Here is a 25,538-nt window from a genome sequence, read left to right as displayed (position 1 = left end):
CTGAATAAATGCACCCCAATTTTGGGGGGCTGATTTCTGGGGAGGAGATGCATGAGTGTGTGAGAATATATCATATTTTAACATGTGCACTTTTAGTCTAGAGTTAAATGGTTCTAATTATAAAAAGCAAGATCTGGGACTTGTTTTCTACTAAATGTATATTTTAGAGAAGCCAAGACATGACATGAGCATTTATGGAGATCAATGAGGCAATCTTGATTTAAATCGTTTATTGACGTTCCCAGAATATAAGTACACCATCCAAGATCAAACTAATGGTCCATCCAAGATCAAACTAATGGTCCATCTAAGCTAGTATCCTGTCTCCAGCAGTGGCAACAACAGATACTTTAGAGGGAGAATATATGAATAAGGTATGTCTAGAGCAGTGGTTCTCAGGCTTTTGGCTCTGCATGTCTGGATAGGGCCCCACAGAGCCTTGACTGGCTCCTCATGCTGGGATCAGGCCCTGGTGCCTGCCCCTGCATGCTGGGATTAGGCATCTCAATTTGATGTGCAGTCTGGGGCTCTCCATGGGTTTGGAAGTTTGGCAGTATGGGAACAGTGCTAATTCCCCCCCATGAGTTTCCAGAACTGTGGGAAGCCCACCTGATCTGAAGTGGTCTACCCTCTGTTCTTCCCTTTCATAAAATCATTGACTTTGGGGTGCTAAGAGTATATGCAAAGAATGAACCTTACCAATCCCCTGCTAATGACAAGATTTAAATCACACCGGCTGCATCTAAAATGCACCTTCTGCATTTTTTAAACTTGGGTTTCATTTATTATCCTTTTACTACCTGAAGTCAAAATCCAAATGAGTGGGTTTAAAGTTGTAAAGTATGCTGAAGGATTCCTTGAAGTCAGAAGAGACTTACAAGGATCATTTTGTGTAGACTAACTCATAGGTAAGGCAGGACTGTCTTCTCATAAAACTGAACCTACCTCTCTGCAGCAGTGAAGGGTTATGTTAGAAGAAACTGTCAAACCACAGTACCACAAAACAAGAACACTAAACTTTATACAGAATCAAAATACACTCTGTATTAACAAAAAGCCCACAAACTCTCTCAAACTATGGAGGTTAATAAGCTAGCCAGGGTTGTCTGGGCATTCTTTAGGACCCACTGTTAAAGCAATACTGTTAGAGGGCATACACCTCCCCCTGCGCTGTGTTTTGTGAAGACTTGGAGAGATGCCCAAGTTGTAGATTTGAGATTCTGGTCATCGCATATGCACATGCTCTCTCCCTCCCCAACATAGTTATGAAGTAGCAAATAAAAAATTTCCCTGAACAGGGAACCTTTTTGGCAACACAGGCTGCTTTGACATATGAAAAATATGAACCAGGTTACAAAAACTAGAGGAACATACAAAACACAGAGGGTTTAGGACTTACAGGATTTCTGGAAAGTAGGTCTACAAAGGACCTCACAAGGTCATTGACTAAGTACAAGAGAGTCAAAAAGCCTGAGGCTGAATCAATTCAATCTTTGCAGGTTAGTCTAAGCTGTGTAGACTGAACCAATAAGCTAATGAACAGACATTTACTTTTGATTCCAGAAATGCAGCCACATGAAGCCAGGGGGTGCTAGAGCACACCTCTGTGCTCCACTGGACAATCTGGGCCAGGGCTAGCCCACACACCCTGTGAAGGGGCAGGCAGGCGGGCTTGTGGGGAATGTGCAAAGCACCCTGGGGGACTGAGAGTTAGCCTGAATCTGGAAGGGATCTAAGACAGAAGTTCAATACACCAATTTAACATAAATCAGTTAAGTCTGTTACTACATCCATCCAGATTTATCTAAAACTGGCTTCGGGCACTTTGAAAGCAGTTCATGTGCACTGAACTTCTGTTGCATTACAGATTTGAACCAGTTTCCAATCACTTATACTGGTTTGTATGTAATTTCTGTCCCTAGCCATCTAGTCCATCTCCCTGCTCAAGGGCAGGATCATTCCTGACCAACCCATCCCAGGCATGTGTTAGTCTAACCTGCCCCTAAAACTTCCAAGCATGGAGATTCGGCAATTTTTCTTGGTAGATTGTTCCAATGTTTGACCACAAACATAACCAGAAAGTTCCTTCTACTCTCCAACCTAAATTTCCTCTGGTGCAGCTTGACGCCATTGCTTCTAGTCCTGTCCCCCTACAGCTATACAAAAAAGCCCCAACTCTATAGTCTCTGTAGTTGCTTCAGATATTGGAAGACTGTTATCAACCTGCAGGCCCCATCTGACACATGGGGCTAACAGCGGGCTTGGGAGCAAACTCAGCTCCCTAGTTGCTGCCATTTACCTACATCAAATAAAAAAAATCTTTTTTTTTTCTTCAGGTTGTCCTTCCAATCAAGATGTGTACCATCTACAGGGGCATACTATATATGAAAAATATGGTATTTCATATCTATTCTCTTGTCAAGATATATTTACATTAAATATACACTATAAAAAAAATCAAACCAAGAACTATTAATGGTACAGCATGTTCCACCTCATACAGAGTCTGAAAAATATGAAGCTGGGCTCTTCACTACTTTATATGCAACTGGCAGCCATCACTATGAAGGTTTAGGAGTTTGAAGTACTTTGACTATTTGATGATCCAAAACCAGAGTAAAAGAAAGCCTGTTTACTATAATGATTTCTATCCTGCACAGCTGAAAATAGTATTATTTTTAGCAGTCAACTAAGCCAGGATGTTTTGGAAGTGAGACCAGTTAATGCCATTTAGATCACATTTCTGACCTTCCTACTCAGATGTCCTTGGCTTTGTCAGTATACGTAATGTTTATTTACATCCTATCTTGCAATTGCTATAGGGATAATTCAAACATTTAAAATATAAACATTTTCTGTTCTCCCAAATGGACATTGAAAGGAACCACCAAAGATAAGGTAGTAAGAATGCATCTCTCCTATCCCCAATTACCCCTTCCCCACACAAAAACAAACTAGATAGCATGAAAACAAAAAAAGTACTGATGTATAATATTGATACTTCATAAAAAATATATTTCAACATGAATTCAATATTTTCCTTCCCTGTAGTATTGAACTGTTCAAATAAATTGATTCTTAGACTGAAAAATTGTTCTACATATGCTAAAGCAACTACAACTAGACAAAACATTAGTTTGAAAAACAAGAATAGAGAGACAAAACCAACTTTGACAAAGAAAATCAGAAGATGAAAAATACCAGGTTAGATCTTGCAGTGTAGTATATTTCTTCTGAATTGTCCAAAAAATCGCTACAGTCATGCTGTTCATCAGACAGAGACCAAAAAACTCAAGTTATTTATATTGAGACTGAAAGCCAGGTATACAGAGGGAAAATTTCTTAGCCAAATCGTGTTAGTGCAAATGCAGTATTAAAACCATGTTATAAACAACTTTTGAAAAAAATTACATTTAATATTAAAAATTAATTAAATTAGTGTAAAAAGTTTAAACATGCGGGGGGGGGGGGGAAGGGGAGCGGGACGGACAAAAATGAACAGCTTTACAGAACTGGGATTAAGTTTATTCTTTTTTTTTTTTTTTTTTTCACATCTTGGACTCCAGTTTACAGATGGAGTCTTTCATTTGTCAGAATACAGTATAACCTCATAAATCCAGTGTGCTTTGGTCAGAGCACCTGCCGGAAATTTGAAAATGCCAGATTTTTGAAACCAGCGTGGCAGCTGGTCACAGAGCGGGGATAGCTGCGGCCAGCCCTGGAGCAGCGGCTGCATGTGGAGCAGCAGAGCAGGGTGGTGAATGGCGGTGGCAGCCACCACGTGCAAGTTTGCCCCTCCGTGTTGGGGGGGGGGAGGGAGAGGGGCGGGAAGAGCAGCGGCCAGTCCTGGAGCAGTGCAGGGACGTGCCGGATTTTTAATAATTCTGGATTTTTGATCCAAAGTTATGAGGTTATACTGTACTACAGATTACTTTAAACTTTTTCCTCTCAGCCTCCCATCTAGTAACGGCCTTCTCATAAGTATCAGTTTTACACTGAATAGGGTTTCCTTTTGCAGCCTGTTAATATACCAATTTCAATTGGCCAGAATATTAAAAAAAATGGAAGGGTTCAAGTCGTTTTTTCATTCCTTCGGATAGGACTATCACCTTCATAATCCTCTCCTGCTCTTGCTTCCCAAGAAGCAGAAAACAAAAAAAAGACAGTTTCAACTGGTTCTTTTAATTTGCAGCATACCAGCATCACATTAAATATGACTAGTTTAAGTAGGCACCTATGACAACTGCAACAAAAAATTAACCACAAGGGTTTTCATTTATTTCACAGTAACCTCGTGAAAAACAAAAATAAAATATTTTGGTAAATTGGATGAATTTTTCTTCATTTATAGTCGTAAGGAACAGGAAAACTAAAATTATTTTACTGTATTGTAGAAAGGCTTCCAACAAGGCCCCTTTGGAATAAGGTAGTAATAACCTTTTAAAAGGAAAAATACAAAGAGGCATCTTTAAAAAAAGAAAATTCCTTTTGCTGCAGAGCACATAATAGTGGTCCATACTTCCATTTTCTAGGGCAGGCAATTGGGCATTTAATTTCCCTGTTCAGAAAGATCCAAACAAACTGTTACAGACAAAGAGATAAAGTAATTTCTTTGCCAGGGTTAAAACAAGCGGTTCTGGTAGAGCAAAACAATACAAATGGTTCCCTTTTTAGAAGGCTTAATCTAAACAGTTCAAATCTTTTCTTGCTGCAAGGGGGGCAACAAAAATTCTGAACTGCAGTGACCTGCTTGTTTCTACCAAGTATGGGAAGAAGCTTGACTCCTCCCTACGAACACCTGCCAAATAAATGCTCTCTAAGGCAGGGCCTTGAGTCCCAGAGAAAAATTCCCCTTTTGTTTGGTTTGTTCACTGCAGTGCAAGATTAGACACTGCTCCATCCCAAATGACTATTTAGCTGGTAACTGGTACATACACCCAGTCACACTTAGTTTTAAGTTCGGTTATTTCATTTTTCTGTTGTTAATTACATATTCAAGAACTGCTAAAAAACAAAAAACAGAATTACGCAGAAAATGGAAAAAGACTTTAAATAAATTTTGAATTAAAGAAAGTGCTATTCATTTTATTTTCCATAACATGCATGTTACAGTGGTGCAGATTAAGCCAATAAACATATATTTTTTATAAACATAAAAATGTGCATGTGTGTGTGTGCGCGTGTGTGCACATGCGTGTAAATACTATTAGTGCCCCAAGTAACGTGATCATGCCCCTACCTAAGCTACCTTGTAGTCCTGGTTTGTTCTACACAAACACTTCCCTTCTTTCTTACAGAGCTACTACAGGCTACATAAACCTGACCACCAAGGTGCTGGGTGACAGTATATCCCACCTCAACTTAGCTGGCTTATCCTTTACTTTGGGGGTCATATCAGGGAAGGAAGGAGACACTGTACAGCAGTGCAGAGGAAAATATATGCCAGAAGTCCTGCTTCCAAAGGGCTCCGACAACCAGAATGGAGCAGTACTGCTTCAGCCATACTCTTGTTCTGAGCTGAGCTCCAAAAGCAGAGCTGCTGCCTCTTCTGCCCTGGTAATGAATCAGCTGGCCCTAAGGAAGCCAGCCAACTGTTTTTCCTTAGTACCTGCCTGTAGCAAACAACCACCTGTAAAAGGCAATTCTAACAAAAGGAAAAGGAATCTTTTCCTTCTTTGTCTTTTTAATAAGGGTTGAAGAGAACAAACATTAAGTGTCCAAAAGTAGAAAGGAAAAGTCTTTGGGAAAGAACAGGAAACTGTACAGCTTGAGTAAGAGAGAGGTCATCAGCAAAGATACCCTTTCTTCACCTGCCTGAGCTTCTGTCAACCAATGCATTGATGAGGATACATGTGATAAAGTGTTGAAAAGACAAGTCAGAAAACACTTCAGCTGACAAGTGTCAAGGACAAAGTCAAACATTATTCATGTTAGAAACTTCAAACTTTGAATTAATAATTTTCAATGTAACATATAACCCTTCCTGTGTTCTTAGTTTTATTATTATTAATGCTAATGCAAATAATTCTCAATAACAGCAGCATGAAGTGCAAGTGACAATACATTTTTTGTAAATGTATGTAATAAGGGATTTAAGAAGAGTGACGAACCTAAGAACAAGGCACATTTAAGAGGTGAAGAAACCCAACAGGTCAAAGATTGATTATTGCACACAACCTCCAGTAAATCCCATAAAGGGATCTGCAGCATATAAAGTGAGAGCCCCATCAAAAAATTAGTCTTATGTGTCACCCACTACACCAAGAAGGCTTTACTGATAAAATTGGTGGTGATGAGAAAGAAGTTATGATATAAGTCTCCCCAGCTCCCTTCCCCCTGCTGCAGTTTGCAGGAAATAACATGCAGAATAAAGCCCGCTGTATACATTACTTACAAATTCGTGATGTGGCTCTGTCTCTTTCCTTAAAGGTGGATCAAACTTTACTTGCCCAACTAAAGAGGAAAAACTCAAAGTCAAGATCTGGCATTGCTTATTGTAAGAAAGGGTTTAGCTTCCAAGCAAGGTTGCCCACTAACTAAAATAATGAATTCAGTGTTAACAGCATATTACAGAGGTCAGCAACCTATGGCCTGCAAGCTGGATCCACTTTATGTCGGGCACAGAGGCAGGAGGTTTTGGTGATGAGGGGTTTCGGCAGCAGCACTGCAGGGTGAGTAGTGACTAGTTTGGAAATAGCCCACATTCAGATTTAAGCTCTGTTAAAACAGTCCCCAACTCCAAACTATTGCCAGCCTCTGACATATTACATCTCTACTGATCTGCAATTTTGAGAGACACATGCTTTGAGCTCACAGGCTTTTAGAAAGTAGTGAGCACTGGAGCCACACGTGCTGTCTTTGGTACAGTATGGCAGTACTGCTGTGAGATGCTCCCCACTTGTTTCAATCAGAAGAGTCAGAAAAAAACAACCAAAATCTGAAGAACCATGGTAGGGAGTTGTAATTGTTCAGAGGCAACAGGCTTAGGATGGCACTATTTTCTAGATGCCTAGATGATTTGGTTGTATACATCCCATTTATGCACAGGCTAGCACTCTGTATTGACTTCATGTAGATAAACATGGATGACTATGTACACACTCAGAATTGGGGTGCAAAGGGGGTGGTGGAGGACAGAGACAGAGGGACAGAGCCAGAGCATCTGGGCAAGGGGGGGGGGCACATGCCCCCCCCCCCCCCAACTCAGGTGGTACCAGTCAGGAGGGAGGGTGTCCCCCCACAACAAATCTCACGGGGGGGGGGGGGGGGGGGGGGGGGAGGGAGTGTCCCGGAAGTGGCCACGGCGCTTCACCTGGTGCCCTCATGTGCCTGTTGCCTAAGCAGCGAGTGCAGCCTGTCAGGGGGTGCACCAGTGCTCTCAGGGGGTGCACATGCACCCCTGTGCATCCCCTATGCATCACCACTGAGCCAGAGTGGCCTATCTTTTTCCCCCAAACAGCTCAGTGGCTAGGGTGCTCACCTGGGAAGCCAAAAGACCTGGGTTTGCTCCCTCTCCCCCAAGAGGCTTTGAATCTGAGTCTGACTTCCCAGCACAGCACTAGACACCACAATGAAGGTCAGCTATTATCCAGACCCTTTTCTCATGCTTCTTTTCGAAGCTGGCCTGGTACGAAGCTTTGAAAGGGAGGAATGTGGGTCAGGAGAAAGAGAGCAAGACACAAGTTTGGGGCTAATTAAAGTGCCTGCCAGCCTGGAAAGGAGGTGGCTCTAGTGAGGCAGAAGCTTTACCCTACATTACCCTCCATCATAGTTAGTGGCTCAACTCAGCTTCAAAAGGAACACTGGATAAAGTGCTGAGCAATGGCTGCTGATGTGTGGTGTGATGGTCAGAGTGCTCTGCAGGGAAATGATGGAGATCCCAATTCAAACATCCTCTGGACGAGGGGAGCTTAGAACCCTGAACCTCCAGCATCCTACGTGAGCGTTGTAGCAACTGAGTTATGCAGTGAAAGAGGGACACATGGATGGACCAACAGACAGACATGCTCTCTCCCCTCCTCACTTTTTTCCTTCCAACTGTAAGTCTCGTGGGGCCCTGCTACATGTTCAAATTATAGCTGGATAGAAACCAGCTATAGAGTTCTTACACGTTTTCAAGCACTAACTTTAGAGCTGGATAGTAATTTTTATTGTGTGATAATTACTTTGCACTTGGGGCAGGTCTAAAGTTTATTGTGTGATTAACCAGTGAACTGCATAATATGTATAATGTGTGGCAGGGGCGAGCACAAATGCTGGGCGCTCTTCCAAAAGGCCAGCAGTTGGTACATGCCAACTGTTGTGTGTGAATGAACTGAAAATAATTCAAATGTAGCAAACCTCCTTCAACTTTAACCAGGGAGGAAGGTGTGGAAAAGCTGAAGCAGGTTTACTGCATTTGAACTGTTTTCAGCACATTCACACACAACAGTTAGACCCTTGAACAGTTAGACCTGTTTGAAATGACACCAAGATTTGTGTGTCCACACCCAGTTGTGGGTCTTGGCTTATTCCGTTCCTGTGCAGACCCCCTCTACATGTTACAGGTATTGCACAATTAATTTAATAGCACAATTATCTTGAGACCAGCTACATGTGCAAAGTACTTATATCACATGTTAGAGCTCCCACCTTGAACCTCAAAAATGTGCACTAACTGGTTGCTGTTGAATTTTAATTTGCATGTGTAGCAGGGTCTCCCCTGAGGCTGGGAGCCCCATCAGCTGTGGGCTCCCAGCTGCAGGGATGCACTTTATCCAGTTGGAGCTGCGAGTCCCACAACTGTTCTGGGTCTCAGCAGCACCCCCCAGCTGTAGATGCTAGACTCCTGCAGTATGCCTCCTGGCGCCAAGGCCCAGCTAGGTCCCAGTGGCCTCACACCATGACTACAACTCACCCTGCCCTAGGGGTGCATGAAACCCCCAGGGCTGGGAAATTGCCGCAGAGGCAATCTCCTTGCCCCAGAGGTTTCACGCGCCCCCAGGGCAGGGAGATCACCACAGCTGCATCTTCCAGCCTCAGGGGTGCATGAGGTGCCCCTGCAGTTGGGAGCTCTCAGCTGAGTGGGTGCCCAGCTGTGAGAGCTTGCTTCTTGCTTGTGCAGGGGGAGCCCAGGATCAGGCTTGCCCTGTACTGGCAATATGGCATGATGGGATCTAATGTGCAATTCTACATGTGTGGAATGACAGGAAGTGCACCTGAATGAATTGCACATTAAATCCCATTGTGCCTTTACTTTCACATGTAGAGGGGGTCCAAGGCTGCTATGAGTCCACATGGGATGTGCACATGCGTTCTATGGCTGCTACTACACATGTTCAGTGAGACTACACAGTATTAATACCTAGTCACCCATAAGCATAGAGGCTACATGTCCAGGAACAGAATGCAAACATGGAGGCAAGCATTTAACCTGTCAATTATTTTTTTAGATACTTACTCCCTAAGAAACTCCCTAATTCACTAACATTAAAAATCCCTGGATAAGGGGCAAGGAGGAATCTTAATTTTTGTTAAAATCACCAATCTAAAAAAAACTCAAATTACTGTTAGAGTTTTATTAATCTTGTGGTTAAAGAAGCAAACAAATATTAATTGCATTCTTGCCTTCTGACTTGACTAGAGGTTAAGTGTGCAACCATTTTTACCTGAAAGTAAAACTGACAATATTAAAATTATAACTAAATGAGAAATGTGACGGGATAAAAGTTGGGTTTTTTTTTAATAAGAGTTCTCTGCCCTGGTTGTAAAGTTCCATAGGACTATCACTCCAACTCTAAAGAAAACATTTTATTATTGGTTGGCCCAAAAAATGTTTAATTTCAGAACTATTTAAATCAGAGCACCAAGGCACAGCACAAGCCAATACAGTACTAGGACAATAACTTGCTGATTGAAGAGGGAATCTTTTGCTGCTCTTTGGAACCCCCCTCTGATTTGCTGCCCAAGTGATACTGATAGGCTTTGAGAGAAATTTCATTTCAAGTCAGAAAAGAATAAATTAGGTGACTGTGGCGTCGATGCCTACACAGTCAGATGGGTCGCAAATTGGCTAGAGGGCTGTACCCAGAGAGTGGTGGTGGACAGGTCTTATTCGGCCTGGAGGGATGTGGGCAGTGGGGTCCCCCAGGGCTCGGTCCTTGGGCCCGCGCTGTTCAACACTTCATCAGTGACTTGGACGAGGGGGTGAAAAGCACCTTGTTCAAGTTCGCGGATGACACTAAGATGTGGGGAGAAGTGGGCACATTAGAAGGGAGGGACAGGCTACAGCTAGACCTGGACAGGTTACAAAGATGGGCGGATGAAAACAGGATGGGTTTCAATACTGACATGTGCAAGGTACTGCACCTAGGGAGAAAGAACCAGGAACACACCTACAGGCTGGGGAACTCCCTTCTCGTCAGCACAGAGGCAGAAAAGGATCTTGGAGTCATTATTGATGCCAAGATGAACATGGGCTGACAATGTGAAGACGGAGTCAGTAAGGCCAACTGCACCTTGTCATGCATCCACAGATGCATCACGAGCAGGTCCAAGGAGGTGATCCTCCCCTTCTCTGCGACACTGGTCAGGCCTCAGTTGGAGTACTACATCCAGTTCTGGGTGCTGCACTTCAGGAGGGATGTGGACAGCATTGAGAGAGTCCAGAGCAGGGCCACTCGCATGGTCACGGGGCAGCAGGGCAGGCCCTATGAGGACAGGCTAAGAGACCCAAACCTGTTCAGCCTCCACAAGAGAAGGCTGAGAGGGGATCTGGTGGCCATCTATAAACTTACCAGGGGGGACCTGCAGGGAATGGGAGAGTCCCTGTTCCCCCAAGCACTACTGGGAGTAACTAGGAATAATGGCCACAAGTTGATTGAGAGTAGGTTCAGGCTAGACATCAGGAAGCACTACACATTCAGGGTGGCTAGGATCTGAAACCAGCTTCCAAGGGAAGTGGTGCTCACTCCTACCCTGGGGGGTCTTCAAAAGGAGGCTAGATAATCACCTAGCCGGGGTCATTTGATCCCAGCATTCTTTCTTGCCCATGGCAGGGGGTTGGACTTGATGATTTGCTCAGGTCCCTTCCGACCCTACCAACTATGAAACTATGAAGCCCCCTTTCCATTAAGGCTTAGCAACAGTGAGATTTTATAGAGGGTTGGGAGGGAAAAGGTTAATTTATCTGACTAAAGGGGTTGGGGTGCTGTTGTAGATGTGACGGTCCAGGAAATGTACAAGAGGCAAGGATGATTCTATGATTTTTTGTGATAAACAGGAGGAAAAAAAATGTATATCTGACTAAACACATCTAAAAGAACATGCAATTCACATTGTGAGTATAGGAACAGACTATGGACAACAGTGAATGTAACTGCATATACACTCATTTTGTGATGGTTCTTAATAAAATGTTTTTAGTCATGTAAGATAGGCAAGAACACCATTTAAATAAAAATCTAATATCAAATTCTTAAATTTATAATGCTAAAAGTTCGTAACATATATACATGCTTACAGTTTATTTCAGAACGTGTTTTTTCTTCTCTCACATTTCTACTCGTTGAGTGAATTCTATGAGGCACAAGAAGAGGCTGGAAAAGAAAAAAACCCCCAAAACAAGCCTTTGTTACCAGAAGTATACCTTTTATTAAGCAAAGGTATCCTGGATTATATGTTTTACCAGTTTCTTTCAGATAAAATTTAAAAAAAAATCTTTATACTGCAGTGTCTAAAAGACAAAATACATGAAAGGGTGTTTTTTTTTCTTTTACACATTAAATATATTATTACATTAACCTTAAATGCTGGTCAGGTACTAATAATGTGTATTGTTCCTTAGATCTGTATAGTTCAGGGGTGGGAAAAACACGGCCCATAGGTGAATCCAGCCTGCCAAGCACTTTCATCTGGCCCACAGCACCCACCAAACTGTGCCCTGCCCAACCCTTCCACCCACAAGGTTGGGAATGAGGTGCCCACATGTACACACATCCCCTAACATACCCTATTGTGCCTTGCTCCCACCCTTCTGGGCCAAAGGGATTGGCAGTCCAGCCAGCAGCAGCTTTGGCGCAGGGCTGCTGCTGCTGCAGCCCCCGGGGACCTACTTCACTTCCCTGGTCTCCTGCTGGCTCCAGGCAGCAGGCAGGGAAGCAGCAGGGGGCAGGGCTACAGTTGGGTGGGAGTGCGGAGCTCAGGGCTGGGGCTGGCAGCAGTGCAGACCCTGTGCCAAGGGGGGCAGTGGCAGTGTAGAGTTTGGGTGGGCAGCATGAGATTGTGAAGAAGGGTGGGGGGCGTGGGGACCCCCCACACTTCCCCCATGGTATGCAGCCCCGGCAAGCAGTGGCAGCAGCAGCAGGAACAGGCAGTTCAGGGCACAGGTGCCAGGCAGGACACAGCTCTGGCTAATGCTACACATCGCAGTGAGGAATGTAGCCTCCACTGGGCCATCTGTATTGCCAGAGCTCCCTGCCACTCACACACAGCCCCTGTATTTGCACAGCAGGGAAGGAAGCCCCACATGCTGGAGCCAGCTGCCTTCCCCGCCAGGGCTGCGCTGCACCAGAGAGAAGCCTCAGATACTGGAGCCGGCTGCCTTCCCCGCCCCCCAGGAGAAGGCGCCTGGTGCTTTCCTCGCCTGCAGCACAGCCCTGGCTGGAAAGGCAGCCAGCTCCAGTGTGTGGGGCTTCCCTCCTGTGTCCAGCAAGTGCAGGTGCTGCACACAAGTGCCAGGGAGCACCAGCGATACAGACTGCCTGGTGGAGGCTGCGCCCCTCACTGATGTGCAACCCCGCACATATACACCCCCCCTCAACATACTCTATGCCCCCATACAGTCACAGTCTACCATACACACCCACCCCAACCCTACATTCCACCACCCACCCACCCACAATATACAAGACTAAGAATTTATTTTTGAGTTATTATGCAATCACCTCTATATACACACTATGTAAGCACAAATAATGCCAAAAAATATTTTGCATAATAAAATTAAAATGTTATAGTAGGTGTTTGACTTTTAGCATGTGATTGTTTTTTCTGGTTCTAAGATGACAACGCCCCCTTCCAAAAGGAGTATTTCTGGGGGGCAAGGGGAGGGACTTTCAGTGGCAAAGGTCAGGGGGTGAGGGGTGGCAGGTGTCAAACATTTGACATGCTTGCTGGTATGTTAATTTCTAGGCTTACTTTCAGCTATAATTATGATCTTCAGTAAGCAGCTTTCCACTAGGCAACAGTGAAAGAATTTAGGGAACTTTAATCTCTCTAATGCCACAAGCAGGCCTCAGCAGCAATGCACCTACATGTGCCTTAGGTATTTTGCCTAAGAAAGGTTTTCTTCCCTAAGAAAACATGAATCTTTTCTACATATTCTAAAAGTAGCTTCCCACTGATTATAAATGGTCTCCAAGGTCTTCTGTTGGAGTTGTCTGGGTTTCTCCATAGGGTTTTCCTTTGAGCTTCTTACTAAGCCTTATTCTATATCAGTTTCCATTCTTAGATTTGTGAATCACATGCCAAATAGCAAGGAGGCTGCCTCAATTTGTCACTTATTCCACTTGCAGATACAATACTAAATTTCTTGAAATGGTCTATTTTAACCAGGCTGATTTATTAGTAAAATGAAAACTTTCTGGAGAGGTTATTGTAGGAAATATTTACTTCACTGCTTCTGATAAAAGAGGAAAAGCATGGAAGGAAGGATTCTTTCCCATTACAAATTTAATGATTATTCTACTGCTTCTGGGTTTGTAACACTTTTGTCTCTTTCCTCATACATTTCACTTTTGTGGTGACGCCACCACCTTCCTTTTCTGTTCCTATGGGCTCTGAGACAACTTGCTGAAGCTGCTTTGGGGTTTGGCCAGTAGCCCAGGTTCTCAGTAATCTCTTCTTTAGATTTTTCTTTTTGAGGGAGACTTATTTCTCTCAGAACTCCATTCTGGGTAATGAGTTTTTTTGCTCTCAAGTGCTTCTTTGGGCACTTGTCTGGACTTTATTCCCATTACCTAGTTTAGCCCCTTTACCCAGTTTAGCCGCTGTGTACTGAAGATCAAGCAAGTACAAGGAGCAGAAAATAAATGCTTTCTTGGGAATCAGGTGAAAGTGAAACAAATTGCTCTTTAAGAGTTAAAAGTGCCTGCCAGCACAATTATAGTCCCCATGGAATCAAATGACCTTAGCAAAGAAAGATTTTGGTATCAGCAACTGCTTTAGGGGCTTTAGATGACAAAGATGCAAATCATATTAACTCCTATATAGAGAAACCTAAGATGGAACTTGTAAAAGCTGGAAACCTACTCAAGCAGAAACGTTTCCATGGTTCTGGCATGCCTTATGGGAAGTATAGCTATTTAAGTCTGCATAAGCTAGAAACTAAAGTGAAAACAGAAAGGAAATTTGGTGTCCATTTGTAGAATCATCATGTAAATCACGGAAAGTAATAATCCATTTGTGTGTGTGCATGTGTGTGCACCGAGGTTGGGTTGGGATGCTGGGACACAGAAAGAAACTATGAAGGAGAGAGTCTGGAGTTTGACAAAGAACATAAGCAGGAACCAGGTAAGACCCCACAGCCTGAGCTACTGCCCTTTTGCTTTATCCACCAATATGATGGCATGCCCAGTTGTTTTTTCCTATGTTGGCTCATAGAAATTGTCCTGCTGTAAGAACAAAGCTTTGAGCACACTTCAAGGCTTTCTTATGCATTAGTGAAAAACACTGCACATAGGGATTCTTTATATTTGGAAATTAACAGGAACGTTGGTATCAGAGACTCTATATTTTGTCACGATGAAGAACCAGTCACTTACTTCTTGCACTGATCAAGACATTTAAATCGAATAAGGAAAGCATCCCTATTCTTAAAACTCTTTTGTTCTGCACTGCAGAAGAATTTCATAGTCATAGAAAATGAGGGTTGAAAGGAATCTCATAAGGTCATCTAGTCCAACCCCTTGCACAAAGCAGGACCACCTCCACTAAAACCATCCCAGTGAAGGCTTTGTCTAGCCAGATCTTAAAAGCCTCCAAGGATGGAGATTCCACAACCTCTCTGGGTAACCTGTTACAGTGCTTTAGTAAACTCCCTGTGAGATAACGTTTTTGCTAATATCTAACCTAAACCTCAGCTGCTGCAACTTGAGGCCACTGCTCCTTGTTGTGTCATCTGTTACCACTGAGAACAGTCTAGCTCCATCTTCCTTGACATGGGTGACTGGTGCCTCCCAAGTTCTTTGCCTCTGTTTTCTTGGACAGGGACCAGGACAGCTCTCCCACCACAGGTAGGGGCAATCTTGGGGATAGCACTGCCAGGCCTCGGGTCTGTGCAGAAATAGTTAGGGATCTTCTGGAAGGGCTGGATGTTTTTAAATCTGTGGGCCCTGATGCCTTCCACCCATGGGTGTTGAGAGAGCTGGCGGGGGTCATTGCTGTGCCCTTGGCCCGGCTGTATGAGTGATCGTGGTCCACGGGCCAGGTGCCCGGAGATTGGAAACTAGCTAATGTGGTCCCCATTTATAAGAAAGGGAGAAAGGAAGACCCAGAAAACTATAGGCCCATAAGCCTCACATCAGTCTTGGGGAAAATCCTTGAAAAAATTATCAAGGAGCACATCTGTGAGGGGCCAGCAGGGGAGATCATGCCCAGGGAAAATCAACATGGGTTCATCAAAGGCAGGTCGTGCCAGACCAATCTGATGGCCTTTTATGACTAGGTAACTAAACCCCTGGATGATGGTGTCGCCATGGACATAGTCTTTCTGGACTTTAAGAAGGCCTTTGACACTGTCTCTCACCACATTCTCATTAATAAACTGAGCGACTGTGGCATTGATACCTACACAGTTGGATGGGTCAGAAATTGGCTGATGGGGCGCACCCAGAGAGTGGTAGTGGACGGGTTGTACTCGACCTGATGGGATGTGAACAGTGGGGTCCCCCAGGGCTTGGTTCTGGGGCCTACACTGTTCAACATCTTCATCAGCAACTTGGACAAGAGGGTGGAAAACACGTTGTCCAAGTTTGCCAATGACACCAAGATGTGGGGAGAGGTAGGCACGCTCAAAGGGAGAGAGAGGCTGCAATTAGATTTAGACAGACTACAAAAGTGGGCAGATGGTAATAGGATGGGCTTCAATGTGGATAAGTGCAGGGTGCTGCACCTGGGGAGAAGGAATCCACAGCATACATACAAGCTGGGGAGCTCCCCCCTTGAGAGCACATAGGCAGAAAGGGATCTTGGAGTCATTATTGACTCCAAGATGAACATGAGCCGCCAAAGCCAGACCGCAGCCAGCATAGCCAACCGCAACTTGTCGTGCATCCAAAGATGCATCTCAAGCCGGTCCAGAGAGGTGATACTCCCCCTCTATGCGACATTGGTCCGGCCTCAATTGGAGTACTGTGCCCAGTTCTGGGCATCACACTTTAAGAAGGATGTGGCTTGCCTTGAGAGGGTTCAGAGGAGGGCCGCCTGCTTGGTGAGAGGGCAGCAGGACAGGCCCTACGAGGAGAGACTGAGGGACCTAAACCTGTTCAGCCTCAGCAAGAGGAGGCTGAGGGGGGACCTGGTGGCTGCCTACAAGCTCATCAGGGAAGATCAACAGCAAATAGGCAGAGCCCTTTTCTCCCCAGCACCACCTGGGGTGACGAGGAACAATGGTCATAAGCTGATGGAGAATAGGTTTAGGTTAGAGATCGGAAGGCAATTTTTTACAGTTAGGGTGGCCAAAATCTGGAACCAACTTCCCAGGGAGGTGGTCCTCACCCCTACCTTGGGCAAATTCAAGAGGAGGTTGGATGATCACCTGTCTGGGGTCTTGTGAACCCAGCATTCATTCCTGCCTGTGGCAGGGGGTCAGGCTAGATGATCTGTTCAGGTCCCCCCTGGCCCTAGCTACTATGATACTATGACTACTACCCTTTGAGCCTGGGAATCTTGCCAGTTTACTACCCACCTCACAGTCCATTTATCCAACCCATACTTTGCTATGAACAACCTTCATCAAGCACCCTGCTACTCATGTCCTGCTACAGCATCAAAAGAGCTGTGTATTTGTGCAGTTTTATTTTCTTTGTATGTTCACATCTTCCCCTACCTTTTTTCCCCACATGAAGAATATTTGACAAGAATTAAACTATAAAGAAGAAAACTGGGAAAGTCATTTGTTTCACCAAACATCCAGACCTGGCTACTTTCATGTTTTGGAAGAAACCCACAAAAAGTTATAACATCTCTTCTTTTTAACTATAAAGCAATTTTTTAAAGTAAGAAAATGTACCAGTTCAAATGTTATCCTTTGAAAAAACTGTAAGTGAAATAGTGTTGCACGGTAATTCAAAAATTAGAAATATAAATGCAACACACAAAAATGTAACAGAACACTAACTTTTGAAGAAAAAGCTAACAAAATTGACACTCTTCCTGAATTACTAGTGCTAATCTGACAAGATCAACAGTGAAAGAGTACTACATTAACCAAAAATAGTTTTCTAGCTCTCTTGTGGGAGTTCAGCAGAGCTCTACTTGTGAACAGAAACCTTGGCCGTGCCCACTACCGAAGAATCAGTGGTACGTCTGTGCTATAGCACTGCTTTTAAGGTACACGTTCTGGTTCACTTAAAAGGTGGTAACCCAAGGGCAATTCTAACACAGGTCTTATACTTTCAGATAAAATAAAATAACTTTGAGGTTTGCTGCTACAAAACAGTAGTTTGGGGAAGAGAGATTCCAAAACAGAGTACTCATTACTCAAGAGCAGGGGCGGGCAATAATTATGGGTGGAGGGCCGCTTACCGAGTATTGGCAAGCCGCTGAGGGCAGCCCCGCCCCTTGACAGGTGCCCCGCCTCCTGGTCGCCATCTTGGGACCGTAAGTCCTGCCCCCCTAGCCCCTGACCTTTGCCACCAGAAGTCCCTTGCCTTGTCCCCAGAAGTACTTCTTTCAGCAAGGGGTTTGCCATTTCGGAACCAGAAAAATACCAAATTATATTCTAAAAATCAAACAAGTACTACAAAATTCATTAATTTAATTTCAAAAAATATTTCTGTCCTGATTTACATGCGTTTGTGTAGTGTACGTAGAGGTGATTGCATAATAGCTTAAAATGAAGTTTTATTCTTGTATATTGTGGGAGGGTGTGGGTGGGTATAGGTTTGTGGGTGCATGGGTGTGTGTATGTGGGGTGGGGGAGCATGTGGGTGGGTGTGTATGGATGGGTATGGGGTTTGTGGGGGGATTTGATTTTGTGGGAGGAGGATGGCTGGGGAAGATTCTGGCTTGCATGCAGGGGGTGGCTTTGCACACGGACTTCCCACCCCTGTGGCAGGCAGAGCCCCTGCCAGCACTCCATCAAGCCCAGGCTCTGTGCTCCTGCCACTCCTGGGCCCGGGGCACTGGTGTAGGCCCTGTGATCCCATTCACTGGCACTTGCCCCTCCCATCTGCCACTGCTGCCCTTCTCATGCTGCTTCCTACCCCACTGTGCTCACTGCTCTGGCACCATGTCCTAGCTGCATGGCTGCTTTCACGGGCAGCCAGGGGCAGATAAATATTAATTTTCTAAATCTTTTAGGGGCTCCGTGAGCCAGATAGTATGTCCTGGTGCGCTGGATCCAGCCCACCGGCCATATTTTGCCTACCCCTGATCAAAAGCCAAAACCAAAACAAGGTAATTAACACAGGTAAACTGGGGGGGGGGGAGGGGGGAAGACAAGACACACAATAAAGTCAATTTTCTTCATCCCCAGTTCTTTTTATAAGCTTTATAAAAAAAAACCTGTTTCTATTTATACAAGAACCTAAAAGAGCACAAGTTAGATATTGACAATTTCATTCCACTTCTACTTTCTCTTTTAATATATTTCTTCTCAAATACAACAAAAATCAGATAAATGTGTGACAATCTGGTTACACAGAAGAAAAAATATCCTAAGGTAGTTTGAAATTTCAAATGTTTAGCAAAACAGTTTTAGATATATAAAATGTCAAATATTTAATAAAACCATTTACCAGCAAAAATTATTTACTTTGCAGTTAAAATGTATTCTTACCTCAGGATCATCATCGTCAAAATCATGGTAAGTAGAGTGATCAGGATTATTCATTTTATCTAAAAGTTCAATAGCAAGTGTTCGATTTAAAGGCTGCGTAACAAAAGGATGCTAAAAGACAAAGAAGAAGGAGAGGACATTAAAAGTTCAAAAAAAGTAATTACAAAAGGGCACAAAAATCACAGGAAGGTGGTCAGGAACACATACCTGTAGTAGTTTTTCAGCTGTAGGTCTCTTTTTAGGATTTTTTGTAAGTGCCATTTTCACAAAGTGATGGAAAGTATTTGACCTAGTAAAGGAACAATAGGTATTACAATTATAAGCAGGGGTGTCAAACACATCCATCCACATGAGCTGGAAGAGGGGCACAGGGCTGGATAGTGGGCAAGATCAGGTCCAAACAGCCCTGAATGCTAGATCCAGTGTGCATAGCCAGTCTGGTGTGGGTGCCACATAGTAAGTACTGGCCTGGGCCACAGCCCCAGGTACAGCATGTGGTGCAGGGAACTGGTCCAAGGCATGTGCAACACAAGGCACGCAAGGCTGGTTTCAGGCATGTACTGCATATGATGCCCACACCAGACCAACCCTGAGCCAGTCCAATACATGCACCTCATACAGCACAAGACCCAGACTGGTCCCACGCACAGTGTGTGCACCAGGTCCAGCCCCCAAGCTGCATGTAGCCCATGCCAAATTGGCTCTGTGTCTGGCATGCAGCACATGGAGCTGGGGCCAGCACATGCTGTATGTGGCATGGTACTCCAAGTCCCACAGGCAGCACCCTGGGCAAGCTAATGGTGCTCTGCAGTCCAGATCCAGCCCACAGCCTATATCTTTGACAACCCCGCAATAAAGTAATGAAATACAGAGTTAGAAATGTGCTAAAATAGCAGAAGATACTTACCATTTCATTTTATCTTTTAGCTTTGGAGGTTGAAAGTTGCTTTTTGTCATTAAGAACAATGCTCTGAAAAACAACATTTTCATGATATGCATCACCTTTAGCATATAGCCAATTACAATTGCTTATTTTTGGCTGCAACAAAAAAAATTAATCAACTCAAAAATATTAAGAGGACAAAGTTGCTCGTTTACACAGCATAAAAAATGACCATGACAAATTCTCATATGCATATGCTGAAAACCTGTAACTCAATATGATTTGCATTGCCCTTCATATGGTAACCAAGTTTAGCCAACTATTTAAAAAAAATGTAATTTGTGGAATTTTACAGCCTGTCATAAAATTTACCAACCTCATTGGATGCAAGTCAAACATTGGAGGCTGAAGTTCTGCAAGTTCTATAGCTGTTATTCCAACTGCCCAAAGATCACACAGTTGGTTATAGCCACCTTTCCTTTCAACTGCAGCAACTTCTGGAGCCATCCTAAAAATACGTTTCAGAGAAAACATTTTTCTTTTAGATTTATTTTTCCCAGAACTCAAAATGCTTAATAGTAGTTTGTGTTCCATTATTCATTTTTCTTCAGTTCCACATATTTACAAATGTGTATAGGTCTTATTGGGAAGCTCCTGAAATTCACCTGTTGGTCTACAGAATTTCAGGTGATATTTCAGTTTTTTCTCATTTTATCCTTTCCACTCCAAGTATGTCTCATAGTAGCTAGGGTCAGGAGGGACCTGAACAGATCATCTAGCCTGACCCCCTGCCACAGGCAGGAATGAATGCTGGGTTCACAAGACCCCAGACACGTGATCGTCCAACCCGCTCTTGAATTTGCCCAAGGTAGGGGCAAGGACCACCTCCCTGGGAAGTTGGTTCCAGATTTTGGCCACCCTAACTGTAAAAAATTGCCTTCCGATCTCTAACCTAAACCTATTCTCCATCAGCTTATGACCATTGTTCCTCGTCACCCCAGGTGGTGCTGGGGAGAAAAGAGCTCTGCCTATTTGCTGTTGATCCCCCGATGAGTTTGTAGGCAGCCACCAGGTCCCCCCTCAGCCTCCTCTTGCTGAGGCTGAACAGGTTCAGGTCCTTCAGTCTCTCCTCGTAGGGCCTGTCCTGCTGCCCTCTCACCAAGCGGGTGGCTGTCCTCTGAACCCTCTCCAGGCTGGCCACATCCCTTTTGAAGTGCGGCGCCCAGTACTGAACGCAGTACTCCAACTGCGACCTGACCAAAGTCGCATAGAGGGGGAGTATCACCTCTCTGGACTGGCTTGAGATGTGCCTTTGGATGCATAACAAGGTATAGCTGGCCTTGCTGGCTGCGGTCTGGCATTGGCAGCTCATGTTCATCTTGGAGTCAATAATGACTCCGAGATCCCTTTCTGCCTCTGTGCTTTCAAGAAGGGAACTCCCCAGCCTGTGTATATGCTGTGGATTCCTTCTCCCAAGGTGCAGCACCCTGCATTTGTCTACGCTGAACTCCATCCTATTCTCGTCTGCCCACTTTTGTAGTCTGTCTAAATCTAGTTGCAGCCTCTCTCTCCCTTCAAGTGTGTCCACCTCGCCCCACATCTTAGTGTCATCAGCAAACTTGGACAGCGTGCTTTCCACCCCCTCGTCCAAGTTGCTGATGAAGATGTTAAACAGTGCAGGCCCGAGGACCGAGCCCTGGGGTACCCCACTGCTCAAATCTTGCCAGGTTGAGTACAACCCGTCCACCACTACTCTCTGGGTGTGCTCCATCAGCCAATTTTTTACCCATCCAACTGTGCAGGCATCAATGCCACAGTCACTTAATTTATTGATGAGGATGGGGTGAGAGACAGTGTCAAAGGCCTTCTTAAAGTCTAGAAAGACTATGTCCACAGCGACACCATCATCCAAGGATTTAGTTACTTGGTTGTGAAAGGCAATACATATGTCCAACTGCAGAGGATGAAAGCATAACACGCTTAAGAACATTTAATACTGTTTCCCACTCAAAAAGAAGATAACATATATATAAGAAACTTGCACATTATTTGCCCAAGACTGAGCATGATGCTTCCAAAACACTCCAAAGTGGCAGCAGATGAATGAAGCCAACTAGTCTTTGATTTTTAGCCACAGCATGAGCATGATATCAGTGAACTACCTGTATTTTGTATTTAAAGGCAAATATAATCTAACGGTATTAAAAACAGTTATTTAAAAAACCACCCTGGAAAGTAAACAAATGATACTGACAAGAATTCTGCAGAAAAAATTATGCCTCAAACAATAGATTTCTCTCTACAAAAGTGACCAGACTGTTGATTGCCAAGTGCTGCATGGACCTCCTGTGCTACATTTAACCATTCTGTGTCCATTTCCTTATCCTCAGTAAGGTGCTAGGAGACTCCATGAAAGTTTGCAAGAAGATACTTATACAGTGTAACATACAAAACCAACAGCCAAAAACAGGAGCACTCAAATTAAAATCATAGAACCAACAGTAGTATGTGAAAAATTCCATTTTGGGTTCTTGCAGAAAATTACATATATAGTTGAATACTAAAGTCACGTCATTCTATCAGCTAGCTGATATTCTCAAACTAAACAGGTTGGCCAGGGCTTAATCTATATGCAAGACCATCAAGAAAACATTTTCAAGCAGGAAGTTTTATCGTTTCATAGATGTTAGGGTCTGGAAGGGACCTTACAGATCATCGGGTCCAGTCCTCCTGCACGTGGGCAGGAAAGACTGCTGGGGTCAGATGACCCCAGCAAGATGGGCGTCAAGATGCTTTTTGAAGATTGCCAGGGAGGGTGACTGTACCACTTCTGGGGGGAGCCTGTTCCAGACCTTCGGTACTCAACTTGTCAAGAAGTTTTTCCTTATGAAGCGATCTTTAATCAGTTTGTGCCCATTATTTCTTGATCTCCCCTGGAAGGCCTTGGTGAGGAGATGCTCCCCACGGCCCTAATATGCGCCCCCAACATACTTATAGGCTGCCATCAAGTCCCCTCTGAATCTTCTCTTATCCAGGTTGAACAGTCCCAAGTCTTTCAGTTTCTCCTCATATGACCTGGTCTCTAGGCCTCTAATCATGCACATGGCCCTCCTCTGGACTCTCTGGAGCTCCTTCACATCTTTCCTGAACTGCATGAATTACTTGTCTCCCAGTTAGTAATGAATCAATACCCCAAGGCAGTAGTGATATCCTGAAGTGAAAGAGTGTTTAAACAAAAACCTCTTCTAAACACAAATATCCTTACCATGTAAGTTAAAAACAAATGGGTGTAAATTGGCCATGAAGAAATATTAAGGCTGACTTGCAATCAGGCTCTGGGACAGCCTTCGTATGTATGAATGTGTGTATGTACATACATATATAATATAATTAGAGACGTACCGAAACAGTGATTTTACATTTCATGCAAAATCAGGCGTTTTCTGTTAAAAATGATCGGCTCTGCAATTCTGACAGGCTTGCTGGGGGGAGGCAGGGGAGAAGAAAAAAAACAACTTACTGGCAAGCAGAGAAAAGGGTAGGAGGTCCTGCAATCTTGAAGCACCGGAGGAGGTGGAAAGAAAGGGGGTGAGAGGGAGCTAACTAGAGGCTGAGCCTATGACGTAGGCTTAGTATAGGTCCCAGTCAGGGAAGTGACAGGGTTTTGGCGCCATCTTTTAAGCAGCCAGAGGCATGATGCTCCAGCATACTGCAGTTTAAGGATGACTGAGAAGGGATGAACACCGAGAAGAAATCCTTCAAGGGGGCCAAATATGTTTCAGGTCTGGATTGTGTAAGGCAGTATCCTGCAGGAACCTTGCACACTGATGGAGGTAAACTGTTTTGTACTGCCTGCAATGTGTCTCTAGATGTGTCAAGGAGAACCATTACAAATCGACACGTAAGATTCTGAGGTACATATGAAGCAAAATCCTGCTGCAGAGGCTGAAGGACAGAGCAAGAAACAAGTGACTGTGTCCTTGCTCTTTAAAAAGACCACAGAAAACAGCTTGGCAAAGAGAGTGGCAGCATTTTCCCTTGTACAGGCTTTCATAGTGGCAAACATCTTGCTGGAGAAACTTGATCACCATAAGTTAAGATACTACCGAAACCAAAATATGCCAAATGCTGGCAGTTTTCCATGTGCGATAAAGCTGTGCCAAGACTCTCTCTCTAAAGTGACTGTTTCACACATACAGTCCAATGAAGCCACCGACCCTCAAGATAACTGAGTTTTGGCAAGCCATCAAGGGCCACATGACAGGCAACGGGGGCAGATAAATATTAATTTTCTAAATTTTTAGGGGCCCCACGGGCCGGATAGAATGGCTTGGTGGGCTGCATCTGGACCCCGGGGCCACATTTTGCCCACCCCTGCCCATGTCAGTCAAAGTGGGGACTTACATGCAACTGTGTCGCAGCCACCAGAGCCTGTGCTCACAAGGTGGAATTCGTGGTTTAACATGGTCTGTTACCATCCCAAGCACGTGCTGTACTACCAGCAGTTTGTGAGCAAGGAGCTTGAAATCATACTTGTCACACAGTGCATGCTTAAGCTACACTATCTCCTGGGACACGGAGACGTTCAAGATGAAGTGAAGTTTGTGATGGAAAAGGCCACCTGGGATCATAGACCTTCTAATGTGGTTTGAAGGCCAGCAGGCTGTGATTCACCATTCATACAAGCTGATCAATTTGATAAGTTGGGTGAAAAACATGGCATCGCAAGAACTGTCAAGCTGTTAATGTGAAAACCGTCAGAGAAGAGACCTGTCCATGGCAACAGCTGTGATGCTGAACCAGTGGTACAGGTATGACCTGTCACTGCCACCATGGTTCAGATAACTAGCTGCCTTCTTTTCAGTGCTGCTCAGATTCTGGACACCAACCATGTGCCTGGTCTGAGATGTGACCCTCAGGTACTGTAATCAATCTCTGGATGGAGAAAAGAGCATGACAAGGAACACACTGCTTACATGAACTTTGTCAAAGAGTGCTGGATGCCTGTGCTTGGGGATTCTGTTTGTGACTGGTTTCCACATCTGTATGCCGTGGCAAAATGCTCCCACACCATGTCAACCAACTCAGTGGATGCTGAGCATGTCATCTCAGCGTACAGACAAGCATTCACCCCACAGAGACAGAGAATGTCAGCAGCAATTGCCAGTGGATGCTGAATGCTAGTGTTTAACAGCTGGCATGAACTGCCTGTCTCAAGGTTAGCATTGAGTAAACTCCTTTTTTACAATGTCATTTAATAAAGTATGGTGATGGTATTAGCTACAATTTACGTTGTGTATAGCCTAAATTTCATAAGACATTTCAGTTTAGAGTTTAATTGAATGCTTATTGCTTAATAATGCATTGATTAATGGCTTCCATTGGCTTAATCAAGGTAATTAAGCCTCAGTTTTGGGCCATCTGTCAATCTGCAGGGAGGGATGAAACTGCCAGTGCCCTGCAACCAGGTCCCTGCCATGATAAGCCCACGAAAATGAGAGCCAGTCCATCAATCAGCCCGTGAAATTGCCACCTGACTCCTTGATTTCAGTAGATCCCTAAATATAATGTATGAAAGGAACTACATGAAGTAGTACCTGCCATAGCAGGACTAGA

The 25,538-nt window shown here is 44.3% G+C and overlaps 1 protein-coding gene across 2 annotated transcripts in view; it reads right to left on the bottom strand.

The window, feature by feature from the left end:
* MAP4K3 (mitogen-activated protein kinase kinase kinase kinase 3) overlaps positions 1 to 25,538 on the bottom strand; it is a 143,669-nt gene that overhangs the window by 73,855 nt on the left and 44,276 nt on the right. For both annotated transcript variants that reach the window (XM_014598208.3, XM_014598209.3), the window contains exons 9-14: positions 20,299 to 20,430; positions 19,947 to 20,009; positions 19,247 to 19,328; positions 19,040 to 19,150; positions 11,501 to 11,576; positions 6,395 to 6,453 (exon numbers count right to left, since the gene is read on the bottom strand). In XM_014598208.3, the coding sequence (XP_014453694.2) occupies positions 6,395 to 6,453; positions 11,501 to 11,576; positions 19,040 to 19,150; positions 19,247 to 19,328; positions 19,947 to 20,009; positions 20,299 to 20,430 (523 nt within the window). The remainder of the gene's footprint in view (positions 1 to 6,394; positions 6,454 to 11,500; positions 11,577 to 19,039; positions 19,151 to 19,246; positions 19,329 to 19,946; positions 20,010 to 20,298; positions 20,431 to 25,538) is intronic.

The sequence above is a fragment of the Alligator mississippiensis genome, chromosome 1, assembly GCF_030867095.1.
Source record: "Alligator mississippiensis isolate rAllMis1 chromosome 1, rAllMis1, whole genome shotgun sequence".
In the NCBI taxonomy this organism is placed as follows: Eukaryota; Metazoa; Chordata; order Crocodylia; family Alligatoridae; genus Alligator; species Alligator mississippiensis.
Note: the sequence above shows the minus strand (reverse complement) of the source record. Positions and strands in the feature narration are given on the sequence as shown.